The sequence below is a fragment of the Peromyscus californicus genome, unplaced genomic scaffold (assembly GCF_007827085.1).
Source record: "Peromyscus californicus insignis strain IS unplaced genomic scaffold, ASM782708v3 Scaffold_10__1_contigs__length_136768540, whole genome shotgun sequence".
NCBI classification, from domain to species: domain Eukaryota; kingdom Metazoa; phylum Chordata; class Mammalia; order Rodentia; family Cricetidae; genus Peromyscus; species Peromyscus californicus.
The window spans coordinates 50,183,875-50,202,880 of record NW_026294391.1 but is presented as its reverse complement, the minus strand read 5'-3'; the positions used below and the strand labels follow the sequence as shown (position 1 = coordinate 50,202,880).

The 19,006-nt window shown below is 39.2% G+C and overlaps 1 protein-coding gene across 2 annotated transcripts in view; it reads left to right on the top strand.

Annotated features, from left to right (window-relative positions):
- Pdk3 (pyruvate dehydrogenase kinase 3) overlaps positions 1 to 19,006 on the top strand; it is a 65,242-nt gene that overhangs the window by 43,758 nt on the left and 2,478 nt on the right. Inside the window, exons 6-12 of one of the 2 annotated variants that reach the window (XM_052732514.1) lie at positions 1,470 to 1,547; positions 6,350 to 6,426; positions 7,874 to 7,975; positions 8,525 to 8,635; positions 12,639 to 12,752; positions 14,904 to 15,043; positions 17,110 to 17,143. In XM_052732514.1, coding sequence (XP_052588474.1) covers positions 1,470 to 1,547; positions 6,350 to 6,426; positions 7,874 to 7,975; positions 8,525 to 8,635; positions 12,639 to 12,752; positions 14,904 to 15,043; positions 17,110 to 17,143 — 656 coding nt within the window. The remainder of the gene's footprint in view (positions 1 to 1,469; positions 1,548 to 6,349; positions 6,427 to 7,873; positions 7,976 to 8,524; positions 8,636 to 12,638; positions 12,753 to 14,903; positions 15,044 to 17,109; positions 17,144 to 19,006) is intronic. The other variant, XM_052732525.1, reaches the window with a different exon arrangement.

Genomic DNA, 19,006 nt, shown 5'->3' with positions numbered 1-19,006 from the left:
CCAGGTGATCCTAGATTATGTCAAGTTGGCAGAAGTAACCATCACGTTACCACAAAAGACCACATATTACAGGATTCAGTTGATTTCCATATGTCCAGAATGGTAAAGCAGATGAAGTAGAAAGGTGGCTGCCAAGGGCTGGGCAGAGATGAATGACTGCTAATAGCGTGGGACTTCTTTGACAGTGATAAAAATGTTAATTGTGATAAGGGGTGCAAAACTTGGCAGATCATACTAAGTACTACTGAGTCGCATATTTGCTATAAATGACAAATTGTATGAGACTCAGGTGTCTGTAAAGTTTTTAAAGTGAGTTATCAAAAGGGTTATGATCCCGAGCCAAGAAATAGCAATTGGTCATCTAAACAGGCACTAGCCTAAGTTCTGTGTTACATTATAAAGCAAGTGAAGACCCAAATCCTCTCCTCAGATTGTTTTTTTTAATGCCGAATGCTGTTTATTGAAGGAGTCAGATTGGGTTTTTGTTGTTGTTTTTTTTAAATGGTTTACAGTTCAAGATAAGTTAATAAATATGCCATAAGGCACTTTTACTTTCTTAATTTATTCCTTACCTTTTAAACTTTCTACAATCTGTCTTCTAGCTATTTTTGTAATGTCATTGATTTTCTTCCCTTATGTCTATTTGCCCATTTTGAAAAGCAAACTCTTGCACCTTAGACTTTATATTAGCTCCAAGCTGTTATCCTTAACCAATTTAAAGGACATTTTAAAGACAGTGGGTGGTTCTAATAATTGAAATTATATGTTTCATGGAAACCTGTGCACTCAGTAAGTTCTTACTGATGTTTCACTTGCCAGTAACTGGAAAATTCTGGCTGTTGGCCGTTTTTTAAGATTTATGTATATGAGTGTTTTGCCTCCATGATTGTATGTATGTATGTGTAACATACACATGCCTGGTGCCTACAGAGGCCATAGAGGGCATCAGATCCCCTAGAACTTGAGTTGTGGATGGCTCTGAGCCACCATATGGGTGCTGGGATTTGAACCAGAGCCCTCCATGAGAGCAAAAAGTGCTCTAAACCGCTGAGCCAGGTCAGCAGCAGGTCACAGATCTCTCCAGGTCTGACTGTTGTCAGGTTTTTAAATTACAGAAAGTATTGCTTTGCTACAATTTAATCCGATTCTGTGATGTTCAGAAGTATAGTCCTAGGTTTATAAATTTTCATGAAAAATATCTTTTCGCAGTATTTAAAAGTTAAACGGTTGTGTGCTTGGCATAAAACTAGCTTTATTGTTACTAGTCTATGATTTTGATAAGGCTATGGTCCTTAAAACTTAGGAAAGAGAAATGTTTTAGTCATAGTAATGTGTTGAAGCCAAATGGCAGCTTTAAAATATTTGATTCTTTTAAAGTCAGTTAGACAGATTGACTTTATTTCTGTATACACACCCATGTGCTTATATCTGTGTCATTAAGGCAACAATTAAATTTTTCTTTCTTGCAGATGCATATGAAACAGCCAAGCTGCTTTGTGAACAGTATTACCTGGTAGCTCCGGAGCTGGAAGTGGAAGAATTCAATGGTAAAAGACAAAGCATTTTAGATGAGATCAGACAGGGTCAGGGTGGTATGGCTAAGAAAAAATATTTTAATGTTAAGTCCATAGAAGGTGACTTAAATGCTGATTGTATCCGAGCTGTCTTTCCAAGAGCTCCTAAAATGGTGTGGCACTTCCATCTTTGTGTCCTTTCCGAATGGTTCCTGTACCTTCAGGCAAGTGGGAGTATCCTTAGAAGTCACTTTGGGATAGGAATGTGCAGTCCATCCTGTGTTCAGAAGCCTTTTCCATTCACTTTGAGGCTTAATTGTGCTGCTACCTCTTCTTTTATATTCTTATTTTTCCTGCTTAGCCTCCACTTCCCACTTTCCATACTTATAGGAAAGTCATCTCAAAGTCAAATTCCTTATGTTTGTATAGAGTTCTGTTGACATTTATTAAGTGCTGCTTCAACTAATGGTGTTTTGGGCAATGACTGTGCAAAACAGACTTTATTATTTCTTGAGTCTCAAGCATAAAAACTCAGACCACTTTTTTTCACTGACTTTTAAAAATGTACTATTAGAGGGAATATTCATATTCCGTTCATCTTATTTTAGAAAGCCAACAAACCTTTATTAATCATCCACTGCAGCCACTAGGCCCAGGATAAGGGAAGAATCATGGCCAAAAACATTTTACATGGTTTTAAAAGGAAGAAAAGAAATGTCAACTGTAATATTCCCAAAGAAAAGTATACATAATTGAGCAAACCTTTAGATGACTCCTAGAGAATGTTGTTTAAACTTAAAAGAAGAAAACAAACTGTAAAATGTTTTTCATTTCCTTGAGATTTGGACTGAAAAGGTTGAATTGAATTCTGAGGCTGTTTATATAATAATGATGCAGTTTGCCACAAGATAGACGAAGCACTCAGCTTGCTTCTCAGCCCCATTACAACCACAATCAAAGAATCCCATAAAAACAGCAAAGGAAGCCAAGGAGGCTTATAAGTGGACTAGTATATTAGTCTCTTCAGGCTACTAAACAAAACCATCAGAGACTGGGTGGATTAAATAACAGACATTTGTTTCTCATGGGTCTAGAACCTGGGAAGTACAAGATCGTGGTATGAATAGATTTGGTGTCTGGCGAGGGCCTGTTTTCTGACTTACAGATGACTTCTTGCTGTGCCTTTACATGTAGGAAGGGGCCAGAGAGCTCTCTGGGGTCTTTTTTAGAAGAACTCTAATCCCATTCATGAGGCTCCATTCTGGCAAATAATCAACTCCCCAAGGGCCCACCTCTAAGTACCATCACTTTGGTAATTAAGTTTTGAGGTGTGAATTGAGAGAGACACAGACACTGAGTCCTGGAAACCCACTAGTGGCAACTCCTGGAAGAGTACAGCCGGATAGAAGTATGCTGACTGATAGGACAGGACAGGACCAACCTAAAAGGAGCAGGCTGCTGCAGAGATGGCAACCATTCTTTCCAGTTATCCCAGAGAGGGGCTGTGGGAGCAGAGGGGAGTGATGCAAACAATAGACAGAAGGGAAGCCAAAGGACAGAGATTAGCTGAAAGCTGGTCGAAGAGAAGCCTGGAGAGATGACAGGGAAGAGCTTTACACTGTCTAGGCTCTAACAGCACAGCAACATAAATGGATGTTGTTCAAGAACAGCTTACTGGGCTGGTTCTGGGAATAATATTATTCCAAAGTAAAGCCTTCTTCATTTTAGCATTTGAAGGCCTCTCTGGTTGTAGTCTACCTTACTAAGCTAAGGGCTTATTCTAAAGCCAGTGGAATCTTGATCAGGTTTTAAAAGGTCCAAGTCAGCCTTCTCACTATGGGCAATCTCCAAAGGGAAAGGAACACTGGCTACCTCAAGTGATGAATTCAGTTCTAAACTGAATTCCTAAACAAAATCACAACCATGGTATGTCAGACTTTGGCAACACCCAACTGGCGTTGAATTACTCTGCTATACTGTTACTGCCAGAATCTGCCTCTCTTTACCAAATTTTGAGAAAGAATGCTTTTCAAACCCCAGATTCTTTATTTAGCTAAACCCTCAACTGAGACAGGGTTATCAGGATTGAGAGATGTGTTTCCTGTGCACACTTGAGTAAGGTAGGTTATATAACTGGGTCAATGGGCTGTATAATATAGATGTAAAAAATACACAAGACATTTTAAAACCTCAGAGATGGCCACGTAGCATGTTTAAAAAGCAGCGGAGTCTGATTTGAAAATTCCTAAAGAATAGCATGGATACCATGCAAATAAAAAGGCTGTATCTTGGTAATACAGTGAGGATACCCAAGAGAAGAGTGATTGGGCGCAATAGGAAAAATGTACGGCATAGAAGAGAGACATGGACTGTGTAGTATTACTTTCATGTTATGTTGTGATCAGATACCATGACCAAAAGGAAGAAAGAAAGTTCATTTTGGCTTATGGTTTTAGAACGATAGTGTCCTTCCTGGTGGGGAAAGCATGTCATGGAAGCAAGAGGAAGAAGCTAGCTGTTCATATTTTCATTAGCACACAGGAAGGGGAGGGGAAAGGAGTGAGGCGGATAAAAGCAAGCAGGAAATAAAATGCTTCCTCCAGCCAAGTTTTACCTCTTAAAGGTCCCATAATCTCCCTAAATAGCATTTCCAATGGGGGACCAAGTATCCAAATACATGAGCTTTTGGGGGACATTTCTCATTCACACTATCACAGACTGAATGTGATATGTTCTGAAAAGGGTAATGTGATGATGAGCGATTGGAAGAATATAGACAGAATCCATTTCACTGGAAGACAGAAAGTATTTCCTCCAAGTAACACGAGTTTTGTCATTGGACTCACAGGGAAGAAAAGAGCACTTTTGTGGCTCTTCTGCAGTGACTGGCCTCTCAGGCCTGTTGGGGTGCCACCTGCTGGGAGTCTAACTCCAACCTTGTCCGATGACCTGGGATGGATGTGTGAAGTCAGCACAGCAAAGAAACTCTGACCACCTGTTTCAAACAAGTGGCCTGGGATAGCCTGGGCCATTTTTATTTATACAATTTCAATGGTTTGCATGGACAGTTTTACAATCAATTTTGTTTCCTTAAGTTTCTAATAATGGTTACAATAATTGCCAGTGTGTTCCTTTACCTCATTCCCCTTCTGTCCCCCACTTTCCCATGGGTAACCATTACCTACTTGATTCACAGCTCTAATGTCAGGAACATAAGCAGCGTTGCAAGTGACAAAGTTTTTCTAACTAGGCACACCTACAGGTACAACAGTGTGCCCAGTTGGCAGCATTTACGATTACAGCATCATGCAAAGTGAGAGAGAGCTTTGCTTGTAGTGGTTAATGTTTGCCTCGAGTCAAATCTAAGTTCTCACAATAAACTCATCAGCCAAGGCTGAATCAATTCATTCTTCATTCTGTACTTCTCTATCTGCTATGGGAATATACCGGGTTTTATACCGGGTTTTCTCCTAACATCCTGTACACTACATAACTTAAAAGCTTCCTCTTAATAGTTGCCACTGCTTATCTCCTGTTCTCATGTCCCCTTCCTCTCGACTTCTTACAGTATTGGCACAGCTATTAGAAAGGAGGGCATTGTGGGTTTCTATGATTCTGCTTCATTCCCTGTTCCTAGACCGTTCCCATTAACTCTCGATATCCTATTTATTTGCATTTCTCCTGTATTCTCTCTCGCTCTCTCTCTTTTTTTTTCCTGGAGCTGAGGCCCGAACCCAGGGCCTTGCGCTTGCTAGGCAAGTGCTCTACCACTGAGCTAAATCCCCACCCCCATCTCCTATATTCTCATTTCTTGTGGTTAAAATCATTCTCTCTAGGACAGTTATGCAGATTTGTAATGTCATGAACTACTGTGACTCTTTCAGACAAGGTGAGTTGGAAAGGCAACCTCCTGTTCTTGGAGAATCCTGAATTCATGGTCACACTTGAAACATCAAGGCTTTAGGATCAGGTCCACTGTACATTTTTAACAACATCCCCTGTGGCTCACCCAGAGGAGCGTCATCGGGGGAAATTTTCCTAATGTAACAGCTATTGCATCTGTAGCTCTAAAAAGTGAAACTAGAGGCAGCCAGCAATACGGTTTGTGTAAGGAGAGCAAGGAGAGCGGGTGGCACATATGCTCCTGGGGGCATGCCCAGGACTATGCAGCGAACTATCCATTGGTCTTGCCACAATGGGTCAGATCCTCCAGGGCCTTGCCACAGGAGAACTTGTTCGTGCTATTCCCAAGCCTTGCCCCCCGAAGAAGTCACATGGCTCTCGGCAATTGTGTCAGAGCCCTCTTGATACATTCATACATTTCCCTAAAGCCTGTCATCTGGCAGCTAGCCAAGCTTTTATATGAGCCTTTCAGTGAGTAGTTAAGATTCAAACCATGGCAGTGCTGTTAAGTCTAGCTTACCACGCCTTCCCAGTTGGTTCATATTGCCACAGATGACTCCTGGGATTGATGGCAGATCTGTCCTCCTGATTTGAAAAATTCCAAGAGATGTTTGTATGTTCTTGTGTGTTTCTCAGAATACCATGACACAAATGATACTATTTCAGTTTTGCTTAACAGAATTTGAAAGAACTTAATTGATTTGCTCAAGGTCACGAAGCTACAGTGAATGAAGTGTAGTTCACTGTGTGTTTGCTGGATTCTGAAACATGTGTTTTTTGCTCAGTTATGCCATTAAATGTGGGAATCTGTATTATTAGCCTTTTTTTGGAGGTTTGTTTTATATACTTGGAAAATAGAATAATACAAGCATCATTTTTTATGTTCTCCTACTTTGGGTCCTTATTCATTGATGGTTTGTCTCTGTTTTCAGCCAAAGCACCAAACAAACCTATTCAGGTAGTTTATGTGCCGTCACATCTGTTTCACATGCTATTTGAGCTGTTCAAGGTAAGTGGAATTTTAAAGCATAGGAAGAAGTCTTCATTTTAAGTGGCTTTGATTCTGGGCATAATGGATTCATTAGATTAGCATAAGAAAAAGATTTTGCATAACCATTTTAAAAGTCTATTTCTGATATCCTGTGGGCTTTATAATCTGTACACTGTGAGATGAAAAATTGCTGTGTACAGTATAGTTTTATGAATATTAGTACATATTGGTTTTGAAACTTAATTGTACTTTGGTAACTTCACATCAAATCCATACTGTTTTTCTTTTAGTTAGGTGATTAGAGATGCTTTTTAGGTTTTCAAACCTGGCAAAGGTTTTATTGGTGATTACCAGACCCAAATAAAAACACGTTTCTGTCTGTCTACGATTCTGGAGCATGAACTGTGCTAATGTATAGTCATTCCAGTCCTGAGGTATCCTACAACTGTTTTATAATTTGAATAAGTTCAGAAGGCCTGATAGAGGCAAGGGAGGAAGAGCGTGGAGCCTGGGCTAAAAAGGAAAGAAAACAAAACCCTTTTAAGTTTCTCTGTGGCCTAAGCTGTTGCTTTTGTTACCAAGTGTCCAGTCATATGTATGGTAGCAGTGTTATGCACACAGGGTGTTTGAGCTAACATTTTATCACTTTTAGTGTATAAAACACTAAATTGAACACCTAAAGAATCAGTTGTGCTGTTTTGTTCCCAAGAGCAAGAATGCTACTGGTGGAACACTGAGGTAGGCATTCAGTTGTGAGCTTTCTCTTCATCTGTGACCTTTCAGAATTTCTTTTTAATCAATATTTTATCCTTCTTTCAATCCAGTGATTAATTTTTATGGGAAATATGAACCCCTTCAGTTTTTCTGCTTTCATTAGAGGAAAGGTACTTTATAAATGCAACTGATAAATAGTATTTAAAGAGCAAAAATCAGCTTCTGTAGCCTCATTACACATGATACAAACAATCTTTTGGGTTGAGCTGAATAATTTAAAAACCCTACAGCTACTGGGCCTGGTGGCACATACCTTTAATCTCATTACTGGACAAATAAAGAGAGGTGTATCTCTGAATTCAAGGCCAGCCTAGTTTATATAGTGAGACACTGTCTCAACCACTCCCCTCCCCCAAAAAAATCCCTAGAGCCAAAAAAAGGAAAGAAACATGTTTAACAATTAAATGCAAAATAGAACATCAGGAACATTTTCTTTGACAGAAAAAAAAATCCCATAAATCTTAATAGTAGCTCCACAAAATAACTATACTTATAAGTAATCTTGTGCTTATTTCTTTTTTGAAATTGTGGTTTTTCGTGGTTAGGGCTAGCTCAGTGGTAGAGTACATGCTTAGCATGTTCATGGCTCTGAGTTCTACTCAGCACCAAAAATAATCAATACATTTAATGTAATTTAGTTGTACTTTGTGAGTCAGAAGCATGGCTTTTCAAAAAGAACTTATTGTTTTAGAACTCAATGAGAGCAACAGTTGAACTACATGAACATAGAAAAGAGGGCTACCCAGCTGTCAAAACTCTTGTTACTCTCGGTAAAGAAGACTTGTCCATTAAGGTAAGATTTTGTTTGCGTTTTTCCTTTAATCATCAGTTGATTTAATAGTATGAGAGGGAAGGAAAGAAAGTTGGCATTTCTTGAGTGTGTTGTTTATAAGTAAAGTCATGTAGCAGTGCTTTCTCTGAATGATCTGAACATATGAATGAATAGATAGTGGCAGTCTTGTAAGTTGCTGTTGTCTAGTGACATTGTAGTAATTCTGTATAAGCACCTTCTAAGATAGTTGCCTGATGACATTGACTACTGGCACATTTCTCAATGTGTCCCTGTCCTTTATGGAAACATGACTATATTGTGCTGGATTCTTGGCTTAAGTTACCTCCTTGAGTGTTCATGAGAAAGACTTCAGTACCAAGCCTGTCAGATTTTGCTACACTACTCTGTGTCCTTTGTTTACATTGACCCCAAAGGAACCATTCTTCAATGGCAGCTCAAAGCCCTTACTCATTTTAGAGCCTTCTATCATATGCTTGATCTAATGAATTCTCACCACCTCCTTAAGCACAGATTGACTCCCTTTTATTTTTAACATTTTGTCCACTGCAGATAAGTGACCTAGGTGGTGGAGTCCCACTTCGAAAAATAGACCGACTTTTTAACTACATGTATTCAACTGCTCCTCGCCCCAGCCTGGAGCCTACAAGAGCTGCTCCCTTGGTAAGCATGGCAAACTGCTACAGAAGGAAAGGTCTTTGCCACAGGGATAGAGAGTTGCCCTTCTCCTCAGGTGCTTATACTTGCCTTACCTGAATGAGGATGTTTTTGGTACGGGTGGGAGCAGAGGCACCTTTTTGCCTTAGCTATTTAGTTCATGAGTTCTTTGGACTGAGAGTGCTGTTTTAATTTGTTCACGAAACACTGCAACACTCACAAATACAGTGTGAAAAAGCTTTTCTCTGTGCTAAGACTGCTGCCGGAGGGCCACTTATCATCATGCACCCCCTCGGAGAGGTGGACATTACCCACGGGTGAGCGAAGGGACTGTAGAGTGCTTGGCTACAGCTTTGGTGCTGCACACCTTATAGGCCCAAGTCACCCAGAGTCTTTGGGTCACCACTGTCCAAGTTGTTTATATAATTAAAATATTTATGAAATTATGAAAACATTGAAATTTTCATAATCTAAGCACAAAACATATAGGTGGTGTATGTATTTTCAGAGGTCTCTGTGTAGCACTCTAGAAATAACCTTCAGCCTTATTCAGTCAGTGAGAAAAGCCTCTGGTTACCATGGTAGCATTTATTCCTGGTAGGGCCACACTTTCTTCCCCTGCTGAGTGTTTCTAATTGACAAACAACAATTGAACCCTTTGTCATTAAACACAGCAATGTATCTATCAGTCTGCAAAATGGCTCAGGGTATAAATTAAGTTTCATTTTAAAGTCCTACCTGACTGATAAGCACATAAGATTATATTTTATTTGTATGAATAAAATCAAACACTTTGCATTGTTATTTGAGGCAGAGTTTGTTAACTCAGCATGTGGAAAACTGAGGAAGTCATTTATACAGGATTCAAGAAAATTCATAAAAGATCAATTTGGAATAGTATTACCTTGACCAGGGTCTGGTACAAATCTTGCATCTGCACCAGTTGTTTCAAAAGAATCTGGGTTATCTATTCTAGGTCTTAAAATAGCATCCTGAGGGTAGCTCTGTATGCCATGTTTGTTTGTTTGTTTGGGAAACAGAGGACTCCAAGAGACCATTATTCACCTTCCCATTATATAGATGCGGGAAAGAGGGGCAAAGGAAATTAATGGTAACTGGTACTGGCTGTCTGTGAACTAACTTCTAGTATACTGTTGTGGCTGCCCTTGAAGAAATGCTTCGACATCTCTCCCAATTAGTAAACTGTCCTCAACTTTCAAATGGGGCCATGGCTATGTAGTACTAGAAAAGAATTTCCTTTCCAAATGGCTTATTTTACATATCTCTGCCTTCCTTCATACATTGTTTTTTAAGTGAACAAATTTTAAACTGTTTTATGTGTATAAGTGTTTTCCTGCATATATATATATATGTGTACCACATGCGTGCCTAGTACCAGCAGAGATCAGAAGAGGACATGGGATCCTCTGGAACTGGAGTTACAGAAGATTGTGAGCAGCCACATGGGTGGTGGGAAGTAGCCCAGGGTCCTCTGCAAGAACAGCAAGTGCACATAATTGCTGAGCCATCTCTGAGCCCTAAAGACAGATGGTTAAAATTGTACCATTAGACGTGTGTATGGAAGTCAGAGGACAGTTGTATGTATGTGTTGATTCCAGGGATTGAACTCTGGTTGTTAGGGTTGCACAGCAAATGCTTTGACCATCTTATCAGCACACGATCTATCTTTTTTGTGATGGTGGTTTTGAGCACCATCAGCAGAGGCTGATGTCATCCAGGTGGACTGGGAGCTGGCTGAAGCTAGGATGACCCTGAACTCTTGATCTTCCTGCTTGGAGGACAGACATGTGTGCCACCTCAGTTTAGGAGGTGGTGGGGAATCGAACCCAAGGCCTTTGGTGTGCTAGGCTGGTACTCTACCCACTGAGCTACAGCCCCAGCACCTGAAATGATTTTAATACACCATGTATTCATATGTTCCCTATTTACTTAGATAAATTTATAGGTGGTACCTTTTTACACTAGAAATATTACTAGTCTGTGTCCTGTTGATGGTGCTGGACAGTTGATGTCTATATGCACTGTGAGGTGTGGAGCCAAATGTTACTTTGTAAAGCAGATTTGTCCATGACAAGGCACAGCCAGAAAGCCACTGGTTTTCACAGTCTGAAACAAGTTAGAGCATGGCACAGCGTGGTCTCCACATGTCCTGTTCACTCTCTGATACTTTGGGAGGTCGGAGGACAACTCTGTGGAGTCAATTCACTGCTTCTATCTTAAACAGACCCTGGCTATTGAACTCAGGTCCTCAGGTTTGTTAGCAAAACTGAGCTATCTTACTGAGTTTTAGTGTGTGATAGACTGCACAGAGACAGCATTTATTATGCTATGCCATCCTTATCATCTCAGGAGTAAGCTTTTCATTTCATGGTGAGAAAAGTCTTAAAGTTGAACAAACTGCTTAGTCACACAGAAATGTAGATTTCAACTTCGAGTTTTCAGAGTCAGAATCCTGTGTGAACATAGCCCTGTTTCCTTAGTCCCTTTTCCCATCCAGATTTAATCCAAAGGGTTAAAGCCTACCTGAGTGCATCTCCCCATACCCACCTGTAGCCAGCCACAAAATCACTTTAGTATCATTGTTCTTATTCTTGCCAGTATCTGTGACCTTTAGTTTAAAAATTATATTGGCTGCAGTTCGATGACATTGAAATATAGAAAGGTACTAAATTTTTTTTATTTCTAAAACTAGCCATTCACTGTTTCAACATACTGTAGCTTTTCTAGACCCTTAGGAAGGAACCTCTTAGGAGTTTTTTTCTGTGGGTTAGTCTTGTTATTAGTAAATTTCAACTCTTGCCAGGCAGTGGTGGTGCACACCTTTAATCCGAGCACTCTGGGTGGCAGAGGCAGGAGGATTTCTGAGTTTGAAGCCAGCCTGGTCTACAGAGCGAGTTCCAGGATAGCCAGGGCTATAGAGAGAGACCTTGTCTTGAAAACCCACAAAAAAGAAAGACAAAATTCAACTCTTGTGCTAATCATTCACTTCGGGCTGCAGAGAAGTCTGATAATGCAACTTGGAAGTGAATGTGCTTCTGTGTTGTCATCCGAACAAACTCCAGCTGACTGAGGAGTCACTTTTTAATCTAATGTTTTTATTCTTTGAGACTTTCATACAACATATTTTCTATTTCCATCACATTCACTCCCCACTCCTCTTCCCACGTCCACCACCTCTTCCCTCCTCCCTCTACTTCCAACTTGTATGTTGTTTTTAAGAGGGCACTATCTTGCAGCAGATCCCCTGCTCATCTTAACAATCCTCTGCCCACCTTTCCAGGACGCCCCTGAGCCTTAAGTGTAGGAATTGTGTTATAGGTTTATTTCTCAGTCTTGGAGAGGCGCCCTATGGTCAGCTGTTGTCTGCAGTTTAACCAATTGGAACTGTCTATGATGGTGTCTGTCTCCTGCAGAAAGAAGGAGGAGCTTCTTTGTTGAGAGACAGAGCTACACTAAGCTGTGGGGATAATACGTATACACTTTTGAAAAGTAACCCTGGGAGCACAGGGTTGTTCAGTTGCTGGAGTCCTTCCTGCATGCATGAAGCTCTGGATTCTATCCCCAGCACTGTAGAAACCAGGCCTGGTGGGTTCACTGCCTAGAATCCCAGTACTTAGGAGGTGGAGTCAAGAGGGTCAGGAGCTCAAGGTCAACCTCAGATATATAATGATATAGGAAACCCTAGTTCAAAAAAAGGTACCCTCATTTTATGCTCATACATAGGTAAAAATTTCCTCAAAATGGCTTTTTAAAAAGCATTAATCAAAAGTGAATTTTTTTTCTGTTACCCGAACTTGATGGGTGGTTATTTTTTTTTAATAAAAATTGGAAATTTTTGGTCATAGATTATAGACATAGTGTTACAAAGGTTGGGTTACTACTTCATTTGATTTCAATTCAGATCAGGGATTTATTTTAATTTTCTGTAAGTGGTACCCTATGAAGCATTTGCACCAGTCTTATTCTATTAATTTTCTTTTCTTCATAGGCTGGGTTTGGTTATGGCTTGCCAATTTCTCGACTGTATGCCAGATATTTTCAGGGAGATCTAAAACTGTACTCCATGGAAGGAGTGGGTACTGATGCTGTCATTTATCTGAAGGTAATGTGTTTCGTTTCTGTTGGTATAAAGACTTCTTGACTCTTAAAAGCTGCAAGTACCCGTAACTAGTCGAGAAAAGCACTGTATCATCTCTTACCTTGAGATCAGATTTATGAAACCATGCTATGCCTCATGCTTGATTTTATGCCAAAACACAACAAAATAAGAAGCATAGAGGTATGAAACTTAAATTTTTGATTTTATAACCATAGATCTAAATTGGAGTTTTTTAAAATTATATGTTCATTGAAAAACCTAGTTTAAAACGAGACCGATTAACAGTAGTCTGAAGTCTTCTAGTCTTTCGCTTATTTCTCAAGTTGTAAGAATTCAGTAATAAAGCCAGGCGGTAGTGGTGCATACTTTTAATCCTAGCACTTAGGAGGCAGAGGCAAAGGCAGACGGATTTGTGAGTGCAAGGCCAGCCTGGTCTGCAGAACAAGTTCCAGGATGGCCCAGGCTACACAGTGGAGCCCTGCCTCAAAAAAAAATCTAAAAATAAAAAAATAAAAGAATTCAGTAATGATAGTATCTTTATATAAAAAGATCTTTATGTCAAGTGAGGTAACCCAGACTCCGGAAGACAAATACTGAATGCTTGCTCTCATGCAGACCATAGTTTTAATTTGTGTGTATGTGTATATATATGTACATATGTGGAAATGAACATCAGTATAGGTCACAAAACTATAAAGAGGTCCATGAGAGAAAAGAAATTTTTGAGGATGGTGGGAGGATAGTAGAAGAGCACATAAAAGCAGCAAACTACTGGAGTTGAAAGGGTACCCAGGGGTAGACTTAGGGATGGAAGGGAAAAGGTAGATGGGAGGAGACTCAGCAAAAACAAATTATATACAAAAATGCCTTAGTGGACCTTTTACATTGTACAGTATTTTTAAGTCAAAAAAGCATAATAATGGCCATTTAAAATATTCATCTGATAGCTAAGTTCTCTAACACACAGTTTTTCTCATTTACTGGTGGTGTTAGACTTCTATTTCTGAATTCTAAAATTTTGGTATGCTTTTTCAATAGGTAATAAAGGCATATAGTAACATTTAAAAACTTCAAAGGGGGAAATGAAGTATCTCACTGCTGGCACTAAGCCACACTTGTCTTCAAGAGGTGCTGGGTTTTTGTTTCTTATGGATCCTCCTAGAGTTGATTCTGTATTTATAGGGCTGGGGATGTAGCTCCGTGGTGTAGATCTTTCCTAGCATGTATAAGGCTCTGGGTTCTATTCCTTTATCACAGAAGTAAAACAAACAAAAATGTAATAGAGGAGCTGGGTGTGGTAGCACACAACTTTAAGCCCAGCACTTGGAAAGCATAGACAGGCTAGCCTGGTGTATGTAGAAAGTTCCAGGTCAGCCAGGGGTACATAGTGAGACCCTGTCTCAAAAAATAGCAACATCAAAAAGCTGTAATAGAGTTGGTTCTGCATTTATAAATAGATAAAAAAAAACAAAACAACTAATCCAAAAGACATTTCAGCAGCTTGGTTTTGTTTCTTAACTTTGGAATGTATCTTACAGAACTTTCCACACTGATTCATGTAGAACTGACTCATTCTTTTTAACCGTGACCTAGTATATTACTGGAAATGATATCACAATTGCACTCATTATTTGGATGTCTATATCTCAATATGGGGTTAGTTTGCTTGCTCTGGGGCTGGAGATGGAACCCAGAGCCTCCTGCATGATACTATACATGCTTCTACTACTGAGCTACATTCCCAGCTCCTAAATGAGGTTATGTTTAATATCATTTGTTGGCAAATGTTTATGAAGCTTTATTTCTTCTGGGGCTTTTTTAGGGCAGCAGTTACCTGTTGAATAAAAATACTTGATCTAAGCACATACTGTCAAAACTATTAAGTATCACAAAGCAGTATTGACTGAATTACAATGTGTTTTGTTCCTGTCATATGTGTTTCAGCACTGATTTTGGGCGAGGGAGTGAGCAAATGATTTCACTCATTTATAAAGGGTTCAGGATCTTTCTCCTGGCCAGCCTAAGTAAATCTGTAAAATAAATTTAATTTCAAAAACAAAAATGGTTACTGGTGTTTAAAATAATAAAATGTGTGAATTTCATGTGAGAAAAATAGAATCCTAGATCTTTGCTGTATGTCCTTTTTTCTAATAGGCCCTTTCTAGTGAATCGTTTGAGAGGCTGCCTGTTTTCAATAAGTCTGCATGGCGCCATTACAAGACAACTCCTGAAGCTGATGACTGGAGCAATCCCAGTAGCGAACCAAGGGATGCATCAAAATACAAGGCTAAACAGTAAGAAACCACTTTGATTATCATTATAAAATATCTTGATTTGTCTCCAGAAAGTACCAGGCAGACAATTGAACAATATTTTTGCGCCACATATTCTCTGTGGTTTTAATCACTGGACAGCCAAAGTGGTCCTTAAAGAAAGGAAGATTGGAGAAAGTCTTTATGCTGGGAAGGAGAACAAGAATTGGGTAGCTAGAATCATCATTTAAATGGAATTCCCACTGTCCTAGGAGTCCGTGCACTTCAGAGGTATTGACAGTGAGTAGAAGTTTATTCTACTGTGAAATTAATCAGTCAAGATGGAGTCTACCCACACAGTGAAGCATTAAAAAGAAGGGAATTCTGATACATGCTTCAGTGTAGATGAATCTTGAAGTCATTATTTGATGTGGAATAGGCCATACTCAAAAGCATAAATAGTGCTATTCCACTTTTATGAGATGCCTAGAGCAGTCATTTCAGAGTCAGAAGGTAGCCGGGTGGATGCCAAGGCTCTTGGGGAGGGAGAATGAGGAATTGTTAGGGAGTACCGATTTCCTCTTTGTGAGGATGAAAAAGTACTTGATATGGTGATGGTTGTACAACAGTATGAATCGGCCCAAGCATCTAAGCTACTCACTTCAAAGTAGCTGACAGTAAGTTCTAATTATGGATAGTTTATCACAGTACATTATCAAAAATGAAAAGTTGTTACACATAGAACAGCTATCATTTTTTATGTTAGTAAAGTGTCACTATTTTATGTTTATAAAATAATCTAGTCTTTGGTTTTCAATTTTTCAATTTAAAGTAATCTTTTATTAATTTATGTGTTGTAAAAAAACAAAACAACAGAAAAATCTAGGAAATAATAAGTGAAAAAAGAAAGGAAAAATCATTGTCTTTCCACAACTCAGACATTGCTATGGGTGCAATTTTGTTTATATTATTTTAGATAATTTGCTATTTACATATGTATGTATTTTCTCCAAGTGAGATCACTTTTCATACTGTTGAACAATATGCATTTGTTTCATTTAACCATCTCTACTTTTCCATGTCAGTAGCTTTCATCTCATTAAAAATTTCCTGAATTTTCCAAACTGGGATCCATTCCAGGGCCACATGACATATCTGGATAGTCTCAAGTTGTTTTTAATATAGAAAGTGCTGTTGTTGAAAGACTATGTCAACAAAACATCCCTACCTTGATGTGTTTAGTTCTTCTCTGAAGTATATTTAGTTTGTTCCTTATTCCCATATTTGATGGAAATCAAAGTTGTTGTAAAGGCTCTTAGTGGAGCTTTTTTATTTTTTCCCCACTGGAATACTCCATCAGTACTGTTGCAGAATTGTATGTTTAGACGTATGATTTCTGGTTGATCCATTATCTGTGATGCTAAGGGTAGACCATAATTTAGGTGATGGCTATCTGATTCCTCTGTGGTCAACCTTCCTAATGCTGCAATCCTATAATACAGCTCCTCATGTTGTGGTGACCCCCAACCATAAAATTATTTTTGTTGCTACTTTATAACTGTAATTTTGCTACTGTTATGAGCTGTAATGTCTATTTTTTGGAGATAGAAGTTTTTCGAAGGGGTCACAATCCATAGGTTGAGAAGCACTGCTCTGTAGTATAATTCAGCCTTTTTTCACTAGGAAGTAATCCATGTGAGGTCTTTTTTTGTTGTTGTTGGTAGTTGTTTTTGGAGGGAGGTGCTTTACAAAAGTATAATTACCCATCAACCATTTACCTATTGGTTTTTATCCTAGTTGACCATTTTGGCCTGATAGGGACACCCACTTTTACCAGTTTTGTCCAGCGTAGTATAGAAAGCATTTAGGCAAGAGAAAGAAATAAAAGACCCCCAAGTGGGAAAGGAAAAGAGGAAATTAAATTGTTCCTATGTCAGTATTTTATTAGTCTTTGTAAAATGATATAGTCTTTTAAAAAATCATTCTTTGGTAAGTATTCTTTGGTAACTGATGTTCCTCTATAATACAGCCCATTCTCATTAACAAAGGCCATACTATAAAATACAGTTCTTCTAATATGTGTTTAATTTCTTCCTTTAAACTTGAAGGGAAAATTCAATTCTCTTTTACCCATTTTTTAAGGTAAGCATTTGAATTAAAAGTCACCTTAAAGCAGTAGTTCTTAGCCTCCCTAATGCTGCAACCCTTTAAAACAGTTCCTCATATTGTAGTGACCCCAACCATGAAATTATTTTCATTGCTCCTTTATAACTAATTTTGCTACTGTTGTGAATTGTGATGCAAATATCTGATATGCAGGAGATCTGATGTGTGACCCCTGTGAAAGGCTGGTTTGCCACCCGGGGATCACAACCCACAGGTTGAGAACCACTGCCTTGAAGGATGGAACATGAGTTTTCTGCCTTAATGGGTTTTGTTGTTGTTGTTGTTTTCTGAGACAGGGTTTGTCTGTGGAGCCCTGGCTCTCCTGGAATTCACTCTGTAGACCAGACTGGCCTTGAACTCAGAGATCCACCTGCCCCTGCCAACCGAGTGCTGGGATTAAAGATGCATGCCACTACTGCCCAGCTTTTGCCTTGTCTTTTTGAGCTTGTAGATTTAATAGTGTTTCACTGTTATATACATTATACTCAGCACTTCTTTTTATTGAAGGATAACATACAGTAGGAAAGTCTACAAATCTGAAGTCTATGGCTTGACACGCAGTTACATCTCTCTTTCCAGTACCCTGGAAGACTCCTTTCTAGCCAGATTGTTCTCTTCCTCTCTCTGCGATAGATGTTTTCTGAGCACCATTGGAGGTGGTTTTTTACAATACAGAACACAAGACCCATGTAAGCAGGCACCCTTATCACCTTCGCTCCCTGGGAAAGCCATTCACAATGTTGCTTGTCACAGTCATTGTTGCATTTGCTGCCTAAGTTGGCACACTTTGGGATAATGGGAGTTATTTTGAGCTTGATTTTCTGACTTCAGTTGACAAAAGTGCATTAAATTTTGAAAGTTGTCCTCCTTGCTTGTCTGACATGATATCCTAAGCTCAGCTTCCAATGCCCCTGTACTGGAGTCAGCCATGTTATAGTTCTTTTGAACAGATATTGGAGGGCAGGGGTGCTCATCACACCTCTTCTAAGCCCTTTTTCTGGACAGAGGTTCTCGACACACCATACATGTATGTATCTACATAGCCATATACCTCAGTTCTTATGGATAGTTTCATTCTCTTTTAACATTGATTATTTCTCCCTAATGTGGTTTTCTCATATATACTTCTTACTATACAAACCTTGATTCTTAACATCTTTAACAGAACAGAACAGAAACATTTGTGGGCAAATATAATTTACAGAGCTTTGCAATATTATGCCATGCAGTAAATGCTGGTATTTTCTTTTTCTTTATTTTTTCCCAATATAATATCCCTATTGATTATTTGGACATTTCATACTACGCACCTTGATCACACTCAATTCCCACCCCTCCCATACCTTTCTACCTTTGAGCCCTCCCCCGAAAAAAATAAAAAATACACCAAGTCCAATTTGGGTTGCCCATATACTCATTGGAACATGGTCAAACTCCCAGTGGCCAGCCCATGAAAGAAAACTGAGTCCTTTCATTCCCCCACCCCCACCAGAAGCCATCAACTGCAAAGGGCTATGCTGGTGTTTCCTAATGAGTGGTATAAAGGGTAGAGCACATCTGAATGCTCTTTAATCTTCCTGCAGAAATACATAGTGGGTCTCCATCCAACTCATCTCAAAACATGAAATTTAAAAAGGATTAAGTCATTCACCATTCGTCATATAGGAGTATCAGGAAATTTATCCCTGCTGCCCCCATAGTGGGCAATTTTTCCGAGGGAAGAGTTGTGCTCTGACCAGCTACAGAAGGCTTGATTGTGTCTTTTTCTCTATCAGATCAGTTTACTACAATCTCATTGCAGTCTGTATGTAAGCCAAATATCTTGTTGGGCATCAATGT